This window comes from Lontra canadensis, unplaced genomic scaffold, assembly GCF_010015895.1.
Source record: "Lontra canadensis isolate GAN:19392208 unplaced genomic scaffold, GSC_riverotter_1.0 scaffold100, whole genome shotgun sequence".
Classification (NCBI taxonomy): Eukaryota; Metazoa; Chordata; class Mammalia; order Carnivora; family Mustelidae; genus Lontra; species Lontra canadensis.
In genome coordinates this window covers 2,942,816-2,962,864 of record NW_022631094.1, presented here as the reverse complement: position 1 = coordinate 2,962,864, position 20,049 = coordinate 2,942,816, and the positions used below count along the sequence as shown (strand labels likewise).

Genomic DNA, 20,049 nt, shown 5'->3' with positions numbered 1-20,049 from the left:
AAATTATCTAAATATTGAGACTTTAAATTTTTCAATCTTGTCAGCTTAACTGTTAGAAACCTAAGCTCCATGTGTTTTCTGTTATGTGAACTACTTCATTTATTCACCCTAAATTTACTTTTCTCAAGATTCAGGAAAAATCTTTTTACTGTATTTAGGTTTTCTAAAAGCAGGGAGAGGTGCCTTCATCTTTTTTTTTTTTTTTAAGATTTTATTCACTTATTTGACAGGCAGAGATCACAGGTAGGCAGAGAGGCAGGCAGAGAGAGAGAGAGGAGGAAGCAGGCTCCCTGCTGAGCAGAGAACCCAATGCGGGGCTCGATCCCAGGACCCTGGGATCATGACCTGAGCCGAAGGCAGAGGCTTCAACCCACTGTACCACCCAGCTGCCCCGAGAGGTGCCTTCTTAATTATTAATTTCCTCCCCAAATTGTGGCATAATATCTGGCCACATAATCGATCCTCAATTAACTATTTAATGAGTGAATGAGTACATGAATCTTCTCAGTACAATTTAGAGTATTTTGACCTAAGTCCAATTCTTTATTTTTGTCCATTCAATTCAACATTTTCAGCCTACTCACATAGCCTCATACTAACTTCAGGTTATCCCCACATACTTAAACTTTTCATACTGTGAAGAACTTAGTGTCATTATGCCTTCCCTCCTCCAAATAACGAATAGAAATATTAAACAAAGCAAGTTAGAGGAGAATGCAATGTTTACACTTCTTCCTCCAAGAAGCACCCTTTTATCCTAAACCTTTGTTTCTTGTCTCTAAGCAACTTCCCTGTGCATTACACCAGTCTCCATCATACCACGATGAATCAATTTTTAAAATAGCCTTTTGTGTGGAACTTTGTGAAAGGCTTTTTGAAAATCTAAATAGACGTCATTCATGAGCTTTGTCCATGTGCGTTTGTGCCCTCCTCCAAGAACTTTAATAAACTGATGAGGCCTCATTTCCACTTATGAAAACCATACATTTTTCTCCAGCTCCTTCCTTGCCCCCCCCAGTCATTGCCATACAATTGTCTTTTGGAAGGAAAAGCTTTTCTGTTGGTATGTTCTGACTGAGTTTTTAATCCTTATTAGGTGCTGTGGAATAATGTAGTGTTAAGATAGCCCAAATCAAGCTATCCCAAAGAAGATGTGGCATATATACACAATGGAATACTATGCAGCCATCAAAAGAAATGAAATCTTGCCATTTGCGACGACGTGGATGGAACTAGAGGGTATCATGCTTAGCGAAGTAAGTCAATCAGAGAAAGACAATTATCATATGATCTCCCTGATATGAGGAAGTGGAGATGCAACATGGGGGGTTAAGGGGGTAGGAGAAGAGTAAATGAAACAAGATGGGATTGGGAGGGAGACAAACCATAAGTGACTCTTAATCTCACAAAACAAACCGAGGGTTGATGGGGGGAGGGGGTTGGGGGGGGTGAGGTTATGGACACTGGGGAGGGTATGCGCTATGGTGAGTGCTGTGAAGTGTGTAAACCTGGCGATTCACAGACCTGTACCCCTGGGGATAAAAATATATTATATGTTAAAAAAATAAAATTTATTAATTAAAAAAAAACTATCCCAAAGAGATTCATAACTATGGTTAAGTTAGCATGTTGAGGTCAGAAACAGGGAAATATGGACTCATATGTGGTAAATATGGGCAGAAAAAAGGAAGTAAGCTTAGAAATGTAGGAAGCCAACCAAAGGTCAGGAATGTTATAGGTCCTTTGGGAAATTGACAGTGTTACTTATTTCTCCCTTCTTTAGATTCTCCCTTCTTTAGATTCTCTCAACATCAAGGTCTTACCTTAACTTGGTAAACATTCTTTCTCAGAGTCTTTCCCTGGAAACTCTTTTTGTCTTTTTAATATGCTTGTTTTCCAGGTTCCATCATTGGTTTTGTGTTCTCCTCTATATATTCTCCATTCCTGATTTCATATAATCCTTAGGATTCAGGTAAACTCTTATAGATTTAGGTGCTCTATTTATTCTATAGAATCAAAATGTAAATTCGGGGCACATGCTTCTTCTTGGAGCTTCAGAAAAAGTCTATTCACCTGCCTTGTTGATATTTCACATCAATATTCCATAGATACTCCAAACATGCACCCACAAATCAAATAACATTTCAACATGTCCAAAATCAAATGCATCATCTCTCTATATTTTAAGAACTTTTTTCATTATATGTGACAAAAACATATCTCATGGAATCTAAGAAGCAGCTGAACAGATAGGGATACAACTAGACTCAGAAACTACTGGACCTAGGACCTGGAAAACCTGATGATTTCTCTCTCCAGGCTATACCTCTACTTTCCTCTGTAAGTCTCTTTTTACCCTTGTTACAGACTAACTTCTGCTTCTCAGTCTACCTGGTGAGAAACAATGAAGATTTCTATGTTCTTATTTCAGTCCTGCAGAATGAGACTGGCTTGATTTTCTTTGGGTTCTAAATCCAAAATTCCAAGGCAGAAAGTCCTTCGTTAAGGTGTCCACCCATAAATCAATCAACGTTGGCCTCAGGTACAGAGTTATAATGTATGAAGCTTGAAGTTGTCCCATAACTCACTGATGCTCTGGTTATTTTCCCTTTAACACTTTTTCTCTATTTGCTTCATTTTCGATAGTTTCTATCGCTATGTATTCAATTTAACTACTCTTTTCTTCTGTTGTCTAATCTGTCATCAATCTGATTCAGTATATTTTTCACCATAGATGTATTTTTCAAGTTCCAGTTTTTTTCTGAATACCTTCCATATCTCTACTCAACATGCTCAATCTTTCCTTTAGATTCTTGTACTTACGGAATAAAGTTATAATAACAGCTTTAATGTCTCTGTCTACTAATTTTATCTTTGTATATTTTTATATCTGCCTCATTTCTGGGTTTGTTTCTATTGATTGATTTATTTTCCTCCTTATTCATTGTATTTTCCTGCTTATTTGCATGCCTGATCCTTTTTCACTGGATGCCAGAATTGCGAATTTTACCTGCTTAGGTGTTTTTTTTTTTAAATCTCTATAAATATTTCCTTGAGCTTTATTCTAGGAAGCGGTTAAATCACTTGGAAATCATTTGATGTTTTCAAGGCTTTGTTAGGCAGGAGGAGCAGCTTTAATTTCAGCTAATTTTGCCACATTACTTGAGGTAATGCTCTTTTGGATACTCTCCCTAATGCCCTGTAAATTACAAGGCTTTTCATTCAAGGATTATTCCCTCCGCTCCTATCCTTAAGTAGTTTCTCCATACACACGTGCTGATCAGTACTCAGCTGAGGACTCTTGGGGACCTTCAGGAGGTCTTTGGAACTTTCTTCCTGTGCAACACTCTTCTCCCTGCTACTCCGCCTGAGAACTCAAGGTGCCAGAGCCTCCCTGGACACCCATGGCCCACATAGACTCCCACTCTCTTAACTGTACCCTGACAACTCTCTCCAGGCAGTAAGCTAGGACAATCACAGGGCTCTCCTCATTTATTTTCCCAATCTCAGGGATCACTGTCCTCTGTTGCCTGACACGCAGGGACTGAGAACAGTTCTTTTTTTATATTCTTCCTGTTTTTAAAGTTGTTTGCGATGCAAGGAAGGAATATTCACCCCCTTCTCAATCCATCTTGGTCAGAAGCCAAAGTCCAATTCGATCTTTTAGAACTATTAGCAGTTTTTTAGAAGCCTGGGCTCTTTTGTGTCCAACATCCCTCTTCTGGGCTCCACAGCATCACCAGCACTCCATACAGGTTGGTTCCCCTCATGAAACTCTACGTCCTGTGTCCACAGATCATCACTTATTCATCTTATATCTTTTAACTTAGCATAGCTGAAACATAGCAGGTGCTCCACATACGCCTGGCAAAATACATAAAACATCATATACAATGACACCAAAACAGAGAACGATCCTCACGATTTACTTCAGAGAAGTTATAAGCTGTTACCTGAAAAATGGGCTATCATTTAAACATAGCTATATTCTGAAGTTCTGATGTTACATTTCTTTGAATCAAGTATGCCATTAGCAAAATTGTGAGCCATTAGACAGATGCTTCTCAACAAAAGCGGTCTAGTGAGAAGTGTGTCTATTTGTAGCCTTTCTTTGAGGAGGGTTGGAGATTACGTTTGGCACATGTCTGTGCATTTGGTTTGGTTGCATATACGGAGCATGAAATCTTTTCAGTGTGTTCTGAAAAAGGGTTTGTGTATTTACAGCTCATGCTGAGCAGAATGCCACCAAAGGCTGCTCAACATACAATCTCGTTATTTGCATCTCATGTAGCAAAACCTCTGACTCCAAACTCCAGACAGTCACATCACAATCTCTAACAGTGTGCTATATCCTTTGTAAGTTCCATGGTCTGCTCTGTGCAAATAGATGTAAAACTTTACATTAGATTTGTCAAGAGTTAGATCTCTGAGATTCTGTGATAGGCCCTTCCTGGGCCACATGTGCTCTCTTTTGCTAAAATGTGACACCTCTCCCCACTCCACTCTCCCCAAATCTCCAGAGCATTCTGAGCCTAAACTATGTGAGGCCTCGGTGCTTTCTTTTTTTGACCTGAAATGTTAACTTTATAAAAAAAAAACCTGACAAATATAGCCAAGTAATATCTGTAAATGAAACAAAATATTTGTGTATGAGCAAATAATAAATATCACCTATAATCATGCCAGTCAGGATGTACTACATACCATATATTATACATACTGTATACATATATAGACATTATACGCATTATATATTTTATATTGTACCCACCGCTTCGTAAATGGTAATCTGCTTTTCATCCCCTCATATCTTTTCAAGACAATGAATATCTTTTTTAATTCCCCAAAGCAGTGAAACTTAAAATCTTTTACAAACATTACTCTTTGTTACCTTCTCTCTCCTACCCTCTTTTTTTCTGGAGCACCTGCATTTTAATAAAAGAAAAACTGCTAAAGGCATAATGTCTAACATAAAGGTATTACTCTCAAGTGCTGGAATTTCAGGCATGATGGCAATAGATACTTTGAGTGTTTTTAAGTTCCTATACTCAATTCATTCATGCATAAGGCTAACTCTGCCATGTTATTAGTCACAATAACACTGTCACTAAATTAAAACGGCAGAGACCATTTTTAAAATTCCAAATGTAAATGTCCCACTATGTCCTAAGAGACAGCTGCTTTTAGTAACAGCAATGATATCTGTGAAACTTTACTACCTAAAGGAAAAAAGAAAAATCAATGGCTTGACATTTCCAATTTTTTCCAACAACCTACTGAAGCCAACAATGAGCAGATTAAGTGATTTCATTCCATTTTACATTTGTATCTTGAGGCAGTCTACAGCCAATTTTCTTCCCCCCTTTTGGGGAAAAATATCAATCTTAGAGATAGTGCGTTCTAGCCAGATAAAAGCATCAACATTCAGATCTTGGGAAAGATATACTAAGTTCCACGATGGCAGGAATGATGTCCACCTCTAGTGTCTACCATGGTTCTTGACAAAGAACACTCTCCACCAAGTTGTGACACTCAAAAATGTCTTCAGACATTGCCAAATATCCCCTGGATGGGGGGTTGCCTTCAGGTGAGAAGGACTTTCTCTCTCACTCTCTCTGTCACACACACAGACACACATCGCACATGTACACACATTCCCATACCTACACGAAGTCAGGATTGTTCTGAAACAACTACAAGGACTCCTTAAAAAAGGGCAGATGACTCAAATGACATATTACTAGCAACACATCCATTCAAAGGAAAGATTATTGGGGCTTCTGACTAGCTCTGCTGGTATGGCCCGCTACCCTTGATCTCAGCGTCATGAGTTTCAGCCACATGTTGAGCATAGGGCTTACTTTAAAATAAATACATAAACAGCTTAAAAAAATAAATGAGCACATAAAAATTAAAAGAAAAGGAAAGATTAGTTTAAGGAGTATTTACCTCAGTTTGCAGAAAAGTGTCAAGTTATCTTGACAATATTAACTGCATCCTGAAAACTAGAAAGACCCATGCCGTGTAAAAAAACCCAGCCCTTTTGAAATAAGGCATTAATTTTATGCATCCAGTTATTTATGTACTTGAACTTTAAGAAAAATATCTATAATCATGGGGCGCCTGGGTGGCTCAGTGGGTTAAGCCTCTGCCTTCAGCCCAGGTCATGATCCCAGGGTCCTGGGATCGAGTCCCGCATCAGGCTCTCTGCTTGGCAGGGAGCCTGATCCCTCCCCTCTCTCTGCCTGCCTCTCTGCCTACTTCTGCCTACTTGTGATTTCTATTCGTCAAATAAATAAAAAAATCTTTAAAAAAAAGAAAAATATCTATAATCAAATAGACACCAATATCTTAGTGATTTGGTTAGATTACATTTAAATTTCTTCAAATTCAGATTTTTTTTTCCTAATTAATGACATTCTTGTTTTCTTCACCACGTAGAAGTTAATTCTCAATGATCCATACTTTGATTTTTCTGGTTCTGCCAGTGACTTGTATGATCTTGGGCAGAGAGTTTATACACATAGGACCTCAGTTCTTTCATCTGCAAAATAGAGATAATACTACTATATACTCCTAAATGTGTGGTCACACTGAAAGACTAACCACAAGTACCTAGAAGAATGATTGACACTCAAAGAATGCCTAGTGAATTTAACAATATTATTAATATCTACCAATTGTAACCACATTTTCATACCATATGACCCATTCTTCTCCTTCCTTGCTGCATATTATTCTTGGTGAATCTATTCCACTAACTTATACTAAGCAAAGTAAACTGATTTCAAGATTAGCTTACATAAAATAAAACTGGATATATACAGTTGTCTCACTTTTTGATTTATACTTACATTCTTTTCTTTAATGTAAATAAAAAATTAAGAATTCATGAGCAAAGGGGCACCTGGCTGGCTCAGTGCATAGAGCATGTGACTCTTGATCTTTGGGTCATGAGTTCAAGTCCCATGTTGGGTGTAGAGATTACTTTAAAATTAAAAGCACTCTTGAGAAAAGAACACAATGGATGTCACAGATTCTCAGTTTCCTTCTCCCCAAGTTAAAAAGCAATTTTTAAATTCACTTTTTCAGGTACTATTTTTTTTCTGTGTGAATCAGAACAGTAATAAGAACAATAGAAAGTATAATTGACCCTTGAATAGCATGGGTTTGAACTGCCAAAGTCCAATTATATGTGGATTTTTAAAAATAAATATAGTATAGTACTATAAATGTATTTCCTCTTATGCTTTTCTTAATAACATTCTTTTTAAAAAAGATTTTATTTGACAGCAAGAGATAATGAGTGAGGGAACACAAGAAGGGGGAGTGGGAGAGGGAGAATCAGGCTTCCTGCAGAGCAAGGAGCCTGATGTAGGGCTTGATCCCAGGACTTTGGTATGGTGACCCGGGTCGAAGGCAGATGCCCAATGGCTGAGCCACCCAGATGCCCCTCTTGATAACATTCTTTAGACTACTTTATTGTAAGAATATAACATATGACATATATAATATACAAAATATGTGTTAATTGATTTTCTATGTTATCAATAAGGCTTCTGGTCAATGGTAGGTAATTAGTAGTTAAGTTTTGGGGGAGTCAGGAGTTTTGACTGTGTAGGGGGTTGGCACCCCTAACCCTCACATTGTTTAGAGGTCAACTAACTGTACTTACATGGCATTTATCCTCTGCCAGGTACTTTCCAAAGCATAAAATTTAATCCTCAACCTTATAAAACAGGTATTTTATTATTATCATTTTATAGATGAGGAGGCCATAGCAAGAAAGATTACATGATCTGCTCAGGAATATTCAACTAGTAAGTGGTAGAGCTTGGGAAAGAGTCTAGAAGTCTGGGGTGCCTGGGTAGCTCAAGTGGTTAAATGTCCAACTCTTGATTTTGGCTCAGGTCATTATCTTGGGGTTGTGAGATTGAGTCCCATATCAGGCTCAGTGCTCCGTGTAGTGTCTGCTTGGGATTCTCTCTCTCCTTGTCTATCTACCCTCCTCCTGCTCATGTTTGTTCTCTTTCTCTCAAATAAATAAATAAATCCTAAAAAAAGAGAGAGAGAGAGAGAGAGAGAATCCAGATAGTCTGTGCTCACAAGTTTATATGACTGTAAAGCAACAGCAGCAACAAACATAGACATAAAATAAATACTCTGTTGTCTGGGAATTTTCTTTATGTATCTTCTCAAAATAATGATTTCTCATTGTATTTGTGAAGCTGAATGACAACACCCCAATTCGATCACTTATTTGCAACTGAAATGGTGAGTAAATTTTTGGTTGCATCAAAGTGAGCAAAATTAGTCTCAGTCCAGAAAAAAAGCATATTGTATTATACTTCAAAATAAAGCTCTAGAGGGTGGGACAAAAATAAGATGGCAAAATAGGAAGCCCGAGGCCTTTGTTCCCACAGAGACAGCAACTTAACAACAATATACAGATCAAATTGCTTTTGTCAGATCTCCAGAAAGCTAAGTTAAGAGGCTGCAGCTCCTGGGCTAATACAAAGCCCAGAGAACCACACTGAAGTGTGTAGGAAAGTTTGTTGCATTTTGCCTGCCCTAGCTTCCTCCCTACCCACCACATTCATCCCACAGCATGGTGCAATTGGGAGAAAATTCCCAATGTCTAGTTTTTCCTTCAGGAAGGAAAGAGAATATTGGAACATATGTCTGAAGATTTTATAGGGCTCCTTGAGGGAATATACTGTTTCACTTGACTAAGTGCTGATGCGAACTAGTGGCATATTTGTTTGACAGATTGGAAGCCACTGAGAAGAAAGGCAAGCATCAAGATGTTGCAGCACTAGGGAGACCGCACTACCTCAGGAAAATAGCAGCAAGAGAAAGAGATTATAGACTCATGAAAAGAAATAGAAACAATATTTCTTTCTTTTCTTTTTTTTAAGATTTTATTTATTTGAGAGAGAGCATTAGAGAGAGAGAGCAAAGTGAGAGGAGGAGCAGAGGCAGGGGGAGGCGCAGATCCTCTGCTGAGCAGGAAGCCCAATGTTGGGCTTGATCCCAGGACCCTGAGATCATGACCTGAGCCAAAGGCAGATAGATGACCAGCCAACTGAGCCACCCAGGTGCCCTGGAACAAGACTTCTTAACTGGACAATCACATGCACAAACTCAAAGAAGACATATCTCCAGAGAAATTTTGAGAGGTCCCAGAATCTCCAGCTGGGCTGGTTGGTCATGGTCTTCCCCTACGTGAAGGCAATCTATAAAGACTGGAAGAGGTGACTGTTTTTTTCAAATGCCAAAATCTCAACAAAAGATTACAAGGTACACAAAAAAATAGGGAAACATGGTCGAATCAAAAGACCAAAATAAATCTCCAGAAATTGATCCCAAATAATCAGAGATTAATACAATACCTGACAAAGAATTCAAAATAACCATTTTAAAGATGCTTAATAATGTAAAAGAGAACAGACAACCAACAAAATCAGGAAAAGGATTCATAAACAAAAATGAGAATATCAATAAAGAGATAGAAAGTATAAGAAAGAACCCGAATATAAATTCTTAAACTGAAAAATACAATAACCAAATTGAAAAATTCACTAGAGAGGTTTAACAGAAGACTTCATAAAAGCAGAAGGAAGAATCTGTGAACTTGAAGATGTTGAAATCATTGAGTGAAAAGAGCAAAAAGAAAAAAAAAGGAAGAAAAGTAAAGATAACCTAGGGGACTTATAGAGCACCAATAAGCAGACTAATATATGCATTTTTGGAGACCTGGAAGGAGAAGAGAGAGAGAGAAAGGTCAGAAAAAGAAATTTTTTTCTTTGAGAAAAAGATTTTTTTCTCAAGAAGAAGAAGAAGAAAAAAAGATTTTTTTCTCAAGAAAAAAATAGCCAGAAATTTCTCAAATTTGAGGAAAAAATGAACATGCAAATTAAAGAAGCTCAAACAATTTCAACTAAGAAAAACCCAAGGATACCTATGAGGCACATTATAATAAAACTGTCCAAAGTCCATAGTAAGAGGACCCTAGGTTTATCTCATCCCTTGAACACAACCTGATAACTATCAGATCATTTGGAATACTCAAGAAATCAACCTGAGGACTGACAGAACAAACTGCATAACTAGAAGAAGAGAGGAGGTCACATCAAGGAGGGTGGGAAGTGCAGAGATGTGATTTAGGGAAGAAACAGATTGCAGGTGTTGTGGAGGGTTGGGAGCCATAGTTGAGGAGAAAAGCAAGAGAGAGTGGAGCATATTGGGATACACACAAGGAGACTACATCCCTAAAGTTATTGACTGGGAAAAGAAGAGGGGATGATTTTTGTGAGTTTCTGCAACTTGCAGAGCTCAAAAACTTGAGTTTTAAAAGTTAGCGGGCTTGGTTGGGATAGAGCACCAAGTTCACTGCCCTATTCCTGGAAAGAAGGTAAGCAGACAACCCAGGGGACAGATAGCACGATCTGAGGAATGCCTGTGGCACATGAGTGGGATATTGTTCTTTCTTCTTGGAACATATCTGTGAGATGTGGCATTCACAGAGATACCTCTCTGGAGACAAAAGAGCTGGTGGTGCCATTAATTTCCCTCCTGCACATCTCAGCATAGATGCAGAGCAGTAAACATAAAGACCCCTCTCCAGGGACAAAGGAGTTGGCTGGCACCATTTCCCTCCCTGGCCTCTCTCAACATAAATGTGGAAACACCTTCAGTAAACAGCACAGCACTGACACATGCTGCCTAATCTGCTTACACTGGGTCCCACTCCCTTGTGCTCTACTGGCACTGCTGGTCAAGTGTACCTCAGTCTCAGTGCAGCAAGCCCCTTTCCCAGAAGACTAGCAGAAATCCACTGACCAGACCATGTCTCCTGACCGGAAAGTTTGGCAAGGATTTGGTTCAAGTGGAAGTAACATCAGGTCTCATTTAACAAGCAGACCAGAGGAAACCTAGTTAAAACTTACTACATTGTGGCTAAGAACCAAATACTGCTCACTGCAGGCAAGGAGCGTCTCTGCAGCTGACTGACCTGAGGGATAGAGCAGTAAAAACACAATAGCACAGTGCACACAGTACACACCAGAGAAACTCCTGGAAGTGCCAGGCCCTGGACACTCTATGACGTCTTCTTCATAAAGTCATTACTTTCAGGAGGAGGAAATGTAATGGACTCTTGTAACACAAAGGTGAAGACAGAGACTTTAGACAAAATGCCAAGACAAAGAAATTCTTCCCAAAGGAAAGAACAAGAGAAGGTCATGTCCAGAGATCTAATCAAAACAGATATAAGGAATATGCCTGATGGAGAATTTAAAGCAACAATCAAAAGGATACTTGCTGGGCTTGAGAAAAGAATGGAAGACTTCAGGAAGCCCTTACCACAGAGATAAAAGAGATAAAAACAATTAGTCCAAAATGAAAAATACAATAACTGAGATTCAAAAAAGACTGGATGTGTGCTCACTTTGGCAGCACATATACAAAAAAGACTGGATGCAATGAGCACCAGGATGGAAAAAGCAGAGGAACAAATACATGATATAGAAGATAGAAGAATGGAAAATAATGAAGCCCAACAAAAGAAAGAAGAATTATGGAACACAAAAATAGACTTAGGGAACTCAGTGACCCCATCAAACACAGTAATATTCATATGATAAGAGACCCAGAAGAAGAAGAGAGAAAAATGGGCAGTAAATTTATTTGAGGAAATCATAGCTAAAAACTTCCCTAATCTGGGGAAAGAAACAGGCATCTAGATCAAGGAGGCACAGAGAACTCCCACCAAAATCAACAAAAGCAGGTCAAGACATATTGTAATTAAATTTGCAAAATACAGTAATAAAGAAAAATCCTAAAAGAAGCAGGACAAAGGAAGTCTGTAACTTACAAGGGAAGACCCATAAGGCTACCTGTAGATCTCTCCACAGAAACTTGGGCAAGCCAGAAGAGAGTGTCATGATATACTCAAAGTGCTATATGGGAAAATCTATAGCCCACAATTCTCTATCCAGCAAGGCTATCATTCAGAATAGGAGAGATAAAGAGTTTCTCAGACAAACAAAAACTAAAGGAGTTCATGATCACTAAACCAGACCTGCAAGAAATATTAAAGGGGACACTTTCAGTGGAAAAGAAAGACCAAAAGTGACAAAGATGAGAAAGGAACAGAGAAAATCTCCAGGAACAACAATAAAACAGGTAAGAAAATGGCACTAAATACATATATATCAATAATTACTCTGAATGTAAATGGACTAAACACTCTAATCAAAAGATATAGGGTGTCAGAATGGATTAAAAAAACCCCAAGACCCATCTTGTTTTTTAAAATGAAACTCATTTTAGACCCAGAAAGTGTGGGGATGGAGAAACATTTATCATGCAAATGGAAGTCAAAAGAAGGCCAGAGTTGCAATCCTTATATCCACCAAACTAGATTTTAAAGCAAAGACTGTAACAAGAGACAAGAAGGGCACTGTATATAACAAATAGGACTATCCAATAAGAAGCTCTAACAATTGTAAATATTTACGCCCCCAAGATGGGAGCACCCAAATATAAACAATTCATAACAAACATAAAGGAACTAATTGATAATAATACAATAATAGTAAGGGATTTTAACATGCAACTTATTTTAATGGACAGATCATCTAAGCAGAAAATCAACAAGGAAACAATGACTTTGCATGACACACTGGACCAGATGAACTTAACAGAACATTCCATCCTAAAGCAGTTCATACACATTCTTTTTAAGTTCACATGGGCTATTCTCCAGAACAGATTACATACTAGGTCACAAATCAGGCCTCAACAAGTACAAAAAGACTAAGATCATACCATGGGTATTTTCTGACCACAATGCTATGGAACTTGAAGTCAACCACAAGAAAAAATTTGGAAAGACCACAAATACATAGAGATTAAATAATGTACTACTAAACAATGAATGGGTCAACCAGGAAATCAAAGAATAAATTTTTTTAAATATATGGAAACAAATGAAAATGAAATCAAAATGGTATAAAACCTTCGGGATGCAACAAAAGTGGTCCTAAAAGGGAGTATATAGCAATCCAAGCCTACTTCAAGTAGCAAGAAAAATCTCAAATAAACAACCTAACCTTATACCTAAAGGAGTTAGAAAAAGAACAACAAACAAAGCCTAAAGCCAGCAGAAGAAGAGAAATAATAAAGATTAAAGCAGAAATAAATGCTATAGAAACAACAACAACAGCAGCAGCAACAAATCCAGTAGAACAGATCAATAAAACCAGAAGCTAGTTCTTTGAAAAAAATAATGATATTAGTAAGCCCATGACCCGATTTATCAAAAAGAAAAAAGACCCAAATAAATAAAACCACAAATGAGAGAGGAGAAATAACAACCAACACCACAGAAATACAAATGATTGTAAGAGAATATTATGAAAAAGGATATACCCATAAATTGGACAACCTAGAAGAAATGGATAAATTCTGAGAAACATATAAACTAACAAAATTGAAACAGGAAGAAATAGAAAACTTAAACAGATTGATCATCAGCAAAGAAATTGAATTAGTAATCAAAAATCTCCCAATAAAACAAGAATTCAAGGCCAGATGGCTTCACAGGGAAATTCTGCCACACATTTCAAGAAGAGTTAATACCTATTCTTCTCAAACTATTCCAAAAAATAGAAGAGGAAGGAAAACTTCCATATTCATTTTATGAGCCAGCCTTACCTTAATACCAAAACGAGATAAAAACTCCACTAAAAAAGAGAACTGCAGGCCAATATCCCTGATGAACATGGAAGCAAAAATTCTCAATAAAATACTAGAAAATTGAATTCAACAGTACATTAAAAGAATCATTCATCACAATCAAGTGGGATTCATTCCTGGACTGCAAGGATGGTTCAATATTCTCAAGTCAATCCACCTATAACACCACATTAATAAAAGAAGGACAAGAAATACATGATCCTTTCAATAGTGGCAGAAAAAGCATTTGACAAATTTGACATTATCATATTCATGATAAAATCCCTCAACAAAGTAGGGTTAGAGGGAACATACTTCAACATAATAAAGGCTATATATGAAAAACGCACACCTAACATCATCCTTAATGGGGAAAAACTGAGAGCTTTTCCTCTACAGTCAGGAACAGGACAGGAACTACCACTCACAACACTGTTATTTAAGATAGTACTGGAAGTCTTAGCCACAGCAGTCAGAAAAGACAAAGAAATAAAATGCATCCAAACTGGTAAGAAAGAAGTCAAACTTTTACTTTTGCAGATGACATGATACTCTATGTAGAAAACCCAAAAGACCCACCAAAAAATTACTAGAACAGACACATGAATACAGTAAAGTCACAGGATAAAAAATTAATGTATAGATATCTGTTGCAGCCCTGTACACCAAAAATGAAGGAGCAGAGAGAAATCAAGGAATTGATCCCATTTATGAATGCACCAAAAACTGTAAGATACTTAGGAATAAACCCAACCAAAGAGGTAAAAGATCTGTACTCTGAGAACTATAAAACTTTGATGAAAGAAATTGAAGATGACACAAAGAAATGGAAAAACATTCCATGTCATGGATTGGAATAATAAATATTTTTAACAAAACAATCTACACATTTAATGCAATCCCTATCAAAAGGCCAACAGTATTTTTCACAGAGCTAGAACAAAAAATCCTAGAATTTGTATTTAACCACAAAAGACCCCAATAACAAAAGCAATCTTGAAAAAGAAAAACAAAGCTGGAGACATCACAATTCTGGGCTTCAAGTTATATTACAAAGCTGTAGTGATCATGAAAGTGTGGCACTGGCACATAAATAGACACATAAATCAATAGAACAGAATAGAAAACCCAGAAACGGAACCAAAACTTTATAGTCAACTAATCAACGAAATAGGAAAGAATATCCCATGGGAAAAAGACAGTCTCTTCAATAAGAGGTATGGATAAAACTGGATAGCAACATGCAAAAGAATGAAACTGGACCACTTTCTTACAACATACACAAAAATAAAATAAAAATGGATGAAACACCTAAATGTGAGACTTGAAACCATTGAAATCTGAGAGAAGAAAACATCAGTAACCTCTTTGACATCAACCAGAGCAACTTCTTATTAGATATGTCTCCTGAGGCAAGGGAGACAAAAGCAAAGCAAAACAAAAAAAACCAAAAAACTATTGGGACTTCATAAAAAAAAAAAAAAAGCTTCTCTACAGAAAGGAAACAATCAACAAAACTAAAAGGTATCCTACAGAATGGGAGAAGATATTTGCAAATGACTTATTTGGTAAAGGGTTAGTTTCCAAAATATATAAAGAACTTATGAAGCTCAACACCCAAAAATCAAATAATGCAGTTAAAAAATGGGCAGAAGACATGAACAGACATACAGATGGCCAACGGACACATGAAAAGATGCTCCATATCAGTCATCCTCAGGGAAACACAAATCAAAACTACAATGAGATATCACTCACATCTGTCAGAATGGCTGAAATTAACAACTCAGGAAACAACAGATGTTGGTGAGGATGCAGAGAAAGGGAAGAACTCTTACACTGTTGGTGGGAATACAAACAGGAGCAGCCACTGTGGGAAACAGTATGGAGGTTCTTCAAAAAGTTAAAAATAGAACTATTCTACAACTCAACAATTGCACTATTGGGTATTTACCCAAAGGATAAAGAAAAATACTGCCTTAAAGGGATACAAGCAGCCCAATGTTTATAGTAGCATAATCAATTATAACCAAATTATTTAAAGAGCCCCAAAGTCTATCAACTGATGAATTTTTTTCACTATGAAAATTCTTTAATCGTGGCATCTGTACCTCATGTGACATTAAGACAGGAAGGAGTACAAGTGCACACAGAGAACAAGTTGCAATTGAATAAAGAGTTCACACAGCTTTCTCCTCAAACTTGCCCTCATCCTTGGCTGCGGTGTCCTGGTACTGTTGGTACTTGGACACCAGGATGTTCATGTTGCTCTCTGCCTTGGTGAACTCCATCTCATCCTTGCCCTCACCCGTGTACCATGTACAAGGAAGGCCTTGCGCTGGAACATGGCAGTGAACTGTTCCGAGATGCACTTGAACAGCTCCTGGATGGCCATGCTGTTGCCTTTGAAGATGGCAGACATTTTTAGTTGCCGGGGTGGGATGTCACATAAAGAGAATTAAGCCATTAAAAAGAATGAAATCTTGTCACTTGCAACAACATGGATGGAGCTAGAAAGTATTAAGCTAAGCCACATAAGTCAGTCAGAGAAACACAAATACCATACAATTTCATTCATATGTGGAATTTAAGAAGCAAAACAAAGGAACAAAGAAGGGGGAAAAAGAAAGGAAACCAAGAAACAGATTATTAAGTATAGAGAACAAAATGATGGTTGCAAGAGGCAGGGAGGCAGGGGGATGAGTTAAATAGGTGATGGGGATTAAGGAGTGCACTCGTGATGAGCACCGGGTGATGTAAGGAAGTGCTGAATCACTATATTATATAACTGACACAATATTACACTGTGTGTTAACTAACTGGAATTTAATAAAAACTTGTAAGAAAAAAAAGTAAGAATCACTGATTTTCTTCTGTTAGTTTCCTCCACGGTGTTAGCAGTATTATTATTAAAATAAAAAAAAGAAACTGCCAAAGATCACAAAAAGAAAATCCCAAAATTACCAAGAGAAAAATGGTTTGTCACAGGTAAGGGAGCTTCTTTAAGATTACCAACGGAGAGTCACCTGGGGGGCTCAGTCGGTTAGGCATCTGACTCTTGACTTCAGCTCAGGTCATTATGTCAAGGTCGTGAGATTCAGCCCCGCGTTGGGCTCTGCACTCAGCAGGGAGTCTGATTGAGCTTCTCTCCCTCTCTCCCTCCCTATGATCCCCCCACCCCGGCTCTCTTTCTCTGTCTTTCTCAAATAAATAAATAAATCTTAAAAAAAAAAAGACTGAGATTGTTGAAGTGGGTCAAAAAGCAAGACCCAGCTATATGTTGTCTACAAGAAACCTACTTTAAATATAAAGACACATATAGATTAAAAGGAAAGGGATAACCATATGATTGAAATCATATGTGGAATTTAAGAAACAACACAGATGACCACAGGAGGAAAAAAAAAAGAGAGGCAAACCATAAAACAGACTCTTGACCGAACAAACTGAGGGCTGCTGGAGAGGAGGTAGGCAGGTGGATAGGCTAAATGGGGGATGATTATTAAGGAGAGCATTTGTTGTGATGAGCACTGGGTATTATATGTAAGTGAGAATCACTAAATTCTACTCCTGAAACTAATATTACACTATATGTTAACTAACTAGGATCTAAATAAAAACTTGAAACAAAAAAAAAAAAGAAAAGTATGGAGAAAAATATACTATGCTAACACTAATCAAAAGATAGTGGGAGTAACAACATTGATTTCAGACAGTAGACTTCAGAGCAAGGTAAGTTATCAGGCATAAAGAAGACCACTACATAATGATAAAGAGATCCGTACTTAAAGAAGACATACATAAATATCCTTAACCTGTACATGTCTACCAACAAAGTATCAAAATAAGCGAGGCAAAAACTGATAGAAGCACAAAGAGAAACAGATAAATCCACTATTATTGTTGGAGAGTCTAGCACGCCTCTATCAGAAGTGAACAGATTTATTTCTCACAGTTCTGGAAGATGTGAAGTCCAACATCAAGGTGCCAACAGATTTGATTCTTGGTAAGAGCCCTTTTCTTGGTTTGCAGATGGCAGCTTTCCCAGCTGCCTTCTGGCTGTATCCTCATATGCAAAAAAGAGAAAGGTCTGATTTTCTGTTTCTTCTTATAGGGCACCAATCTCTTCATGAGGCTCCAAACTCATGATGTCATCTAAACCTAATTACCTCCCAAAGACCCCACCTCCTAATGTCTCTACGTTGGCAATTAGAACTTTAACATATGAATTTCGGTGGGATAATTCAATCCATAACAGATACCAAAAGGAGAACTAAATAAATCGGAAGATATTCCACATCCTTGGATAGGAAACCTCAACTTGTCAGGCTGTTCTTCCCAGCTTGATCCAAAGATTCAGTGCAACCAAAGTCCAGGAAAATTATTCTGTGACTATTGACAAAGTAATTCTGAAGTTTATGTGGAGAAGCAAACAAACAAACAAACAAACAACAAAAAAATACCCCAACCAAAATAGCTAACTCAATACTGAGAGAGAAGAACAAAGGACTGACACTTCAAGACTTACTAAAAAGCTGTAGTAATCCAGATGGTATAGATTTGGGGAAAGAATAGACAAATAGATCCGTGAAATAGAATGGAGAGTCCAGAGGTGGACTCACATCAATATAGTTAACTAATCTTTGACTAAGGGGCAAAGGTAATACAATGGACAAAAACAGTCTTTTTCAACGATTGGAGCTGGAAAAACTGGATATCTGCATGCAAATAAAAGAATCTAGACAGGCCTCACACCCTTCATAAGAACTATGATCCAATACGGATCATAGAACTAAATGTAAAATCCAGAACTATCAAACTCCTGGAAGATAACATAGAAAATCTAGATGATTTTCTTTGTGACTTTTCAAATGCAACAGCAAAAACACAATCTGTGAAAGAAACAACTGACTTCACTAAAATTAAAAACTTCTGCACTTTGTAACATAACACCAAGAGAAAAAGAAAATGAGGGACAGACTGGGAAAAAAATATTCGCAAAAGGCATATCAGATCAAGTACTATTATCCAAAATATACAAAGAACTCTTAAAAACTCAATAATAGGGAACAAAAAAAAAAAAACTTGATTTAAAAAATAGGCTAAAGACCTGAATAGACACCTATCAAAGAAGATAAACAGATGTCAGGTAAGAATATGAAAAGATGTTCAACATTATACCTCATTAGGGAATTAAAATTAAAACAACAGTACGGGATGCTTTGGTGGCTCAGTCAATTAAGTGTTTGACTCTTGATTTCAGCTCAGGTCATGATCTCAGGGTCATGAGATCAAGCCCAGCATGCGGGTCCACACTGGGCATGGCGCCTGCTTAAAATTCTCTTTCCTTCTCCCTCTGCCCCTCCTCCCCCTCTAAAAGACAAATAAAAAAAAAAAAATCCAAAGCCCAACGAGACACCACTACATTTCTGTTAGAATGGCCACTCCCCCCCGCAAAAAAACCTGACACCACCCTATGCTGACAAAGATGTGGAGAAACAGGGGCTCTCATTTATTGCTGATGGGAATGCAAAGTGGAGCGGCCACTTTGGAAGACAGTTTGGGAGTTTCCTACAAAACTACATATACTCTTACCATATGATACAGCAGTCATGCTCTTTGGTATTGAAATTGTATGTCCACACAAAAACCTGCACGCAGGTATTTATAGCAACTTTATTTATAATTGCCAAAACTTAAAAGCAACCAAGATTGTCCTTCAGTACGTGAAAAGATAAGCTACCTGTGGTATATCCAGACAATGGACTATTACTCAATGCTGAAAAGAAATGAGCTCTCAAGCCTTTATAAGATATGGAAGAAACTTAAGTGCATAATACTAAATATAAGAAGCCAGTTTTAAAAGACTACAAACTATATGATTCCATGTATATGACATTCTGGAAAAGGCCATAGTATGGAGTCAGTGAAAAGATTGGTGGTAACTGAGAGCTGGTAGGGAGGGGTGTGGAGAGAGTGGAATGAAGAGAGAGAGAATAGAGGATTTCTAGGGCAGTGAAACTATTCCTGATGACACTAAATTGGTATCATTATACTCTTGTCAAAACTCAGAATGTGCGGGACGCCTGGGTGGCTCAGTTGGTTGGATGACTGCCTTCGGCTCAGGTCATGATCCTGGAGTCCCGGGATCGAGTCCCGCATCGGGCTCCCGGCTCCGCAGGGAGTCTGCTTCTCTCTCTGACCTTCTCCTTGCTCATGCTCTCTCTCACTGTCTCTCTCTCAAATAAATAAATAAAATCTTAAAAAAAAAAAAAACTCAGAATGTGCAAAACCAATAATGAGCCTTAA

At 37.7% G+C, this 20,049-nt stretch overlaps 1 protein-coding gene across 1 annotated transcript; it reads right to left on the bottom strand.

The window, feature by feature from the left end:
• Positions 1-15,920: 15,920 nt before the first annotated feature.
• On the bottom strand, positions 15,921-16,189 carry LOC116855281 (tubulin beta chain-like). The gene is given in 2 exon segments (XM_032837885.1): positions 15,921-16,061; positions 16,064-16,189. Coding segments are annotated over 2 exon segments (240 nt in total). The 5' UTR covers positions 16,163-16,189.
• Positions 16,190-20,049: the final 3,860 nt, after the last annotated feature.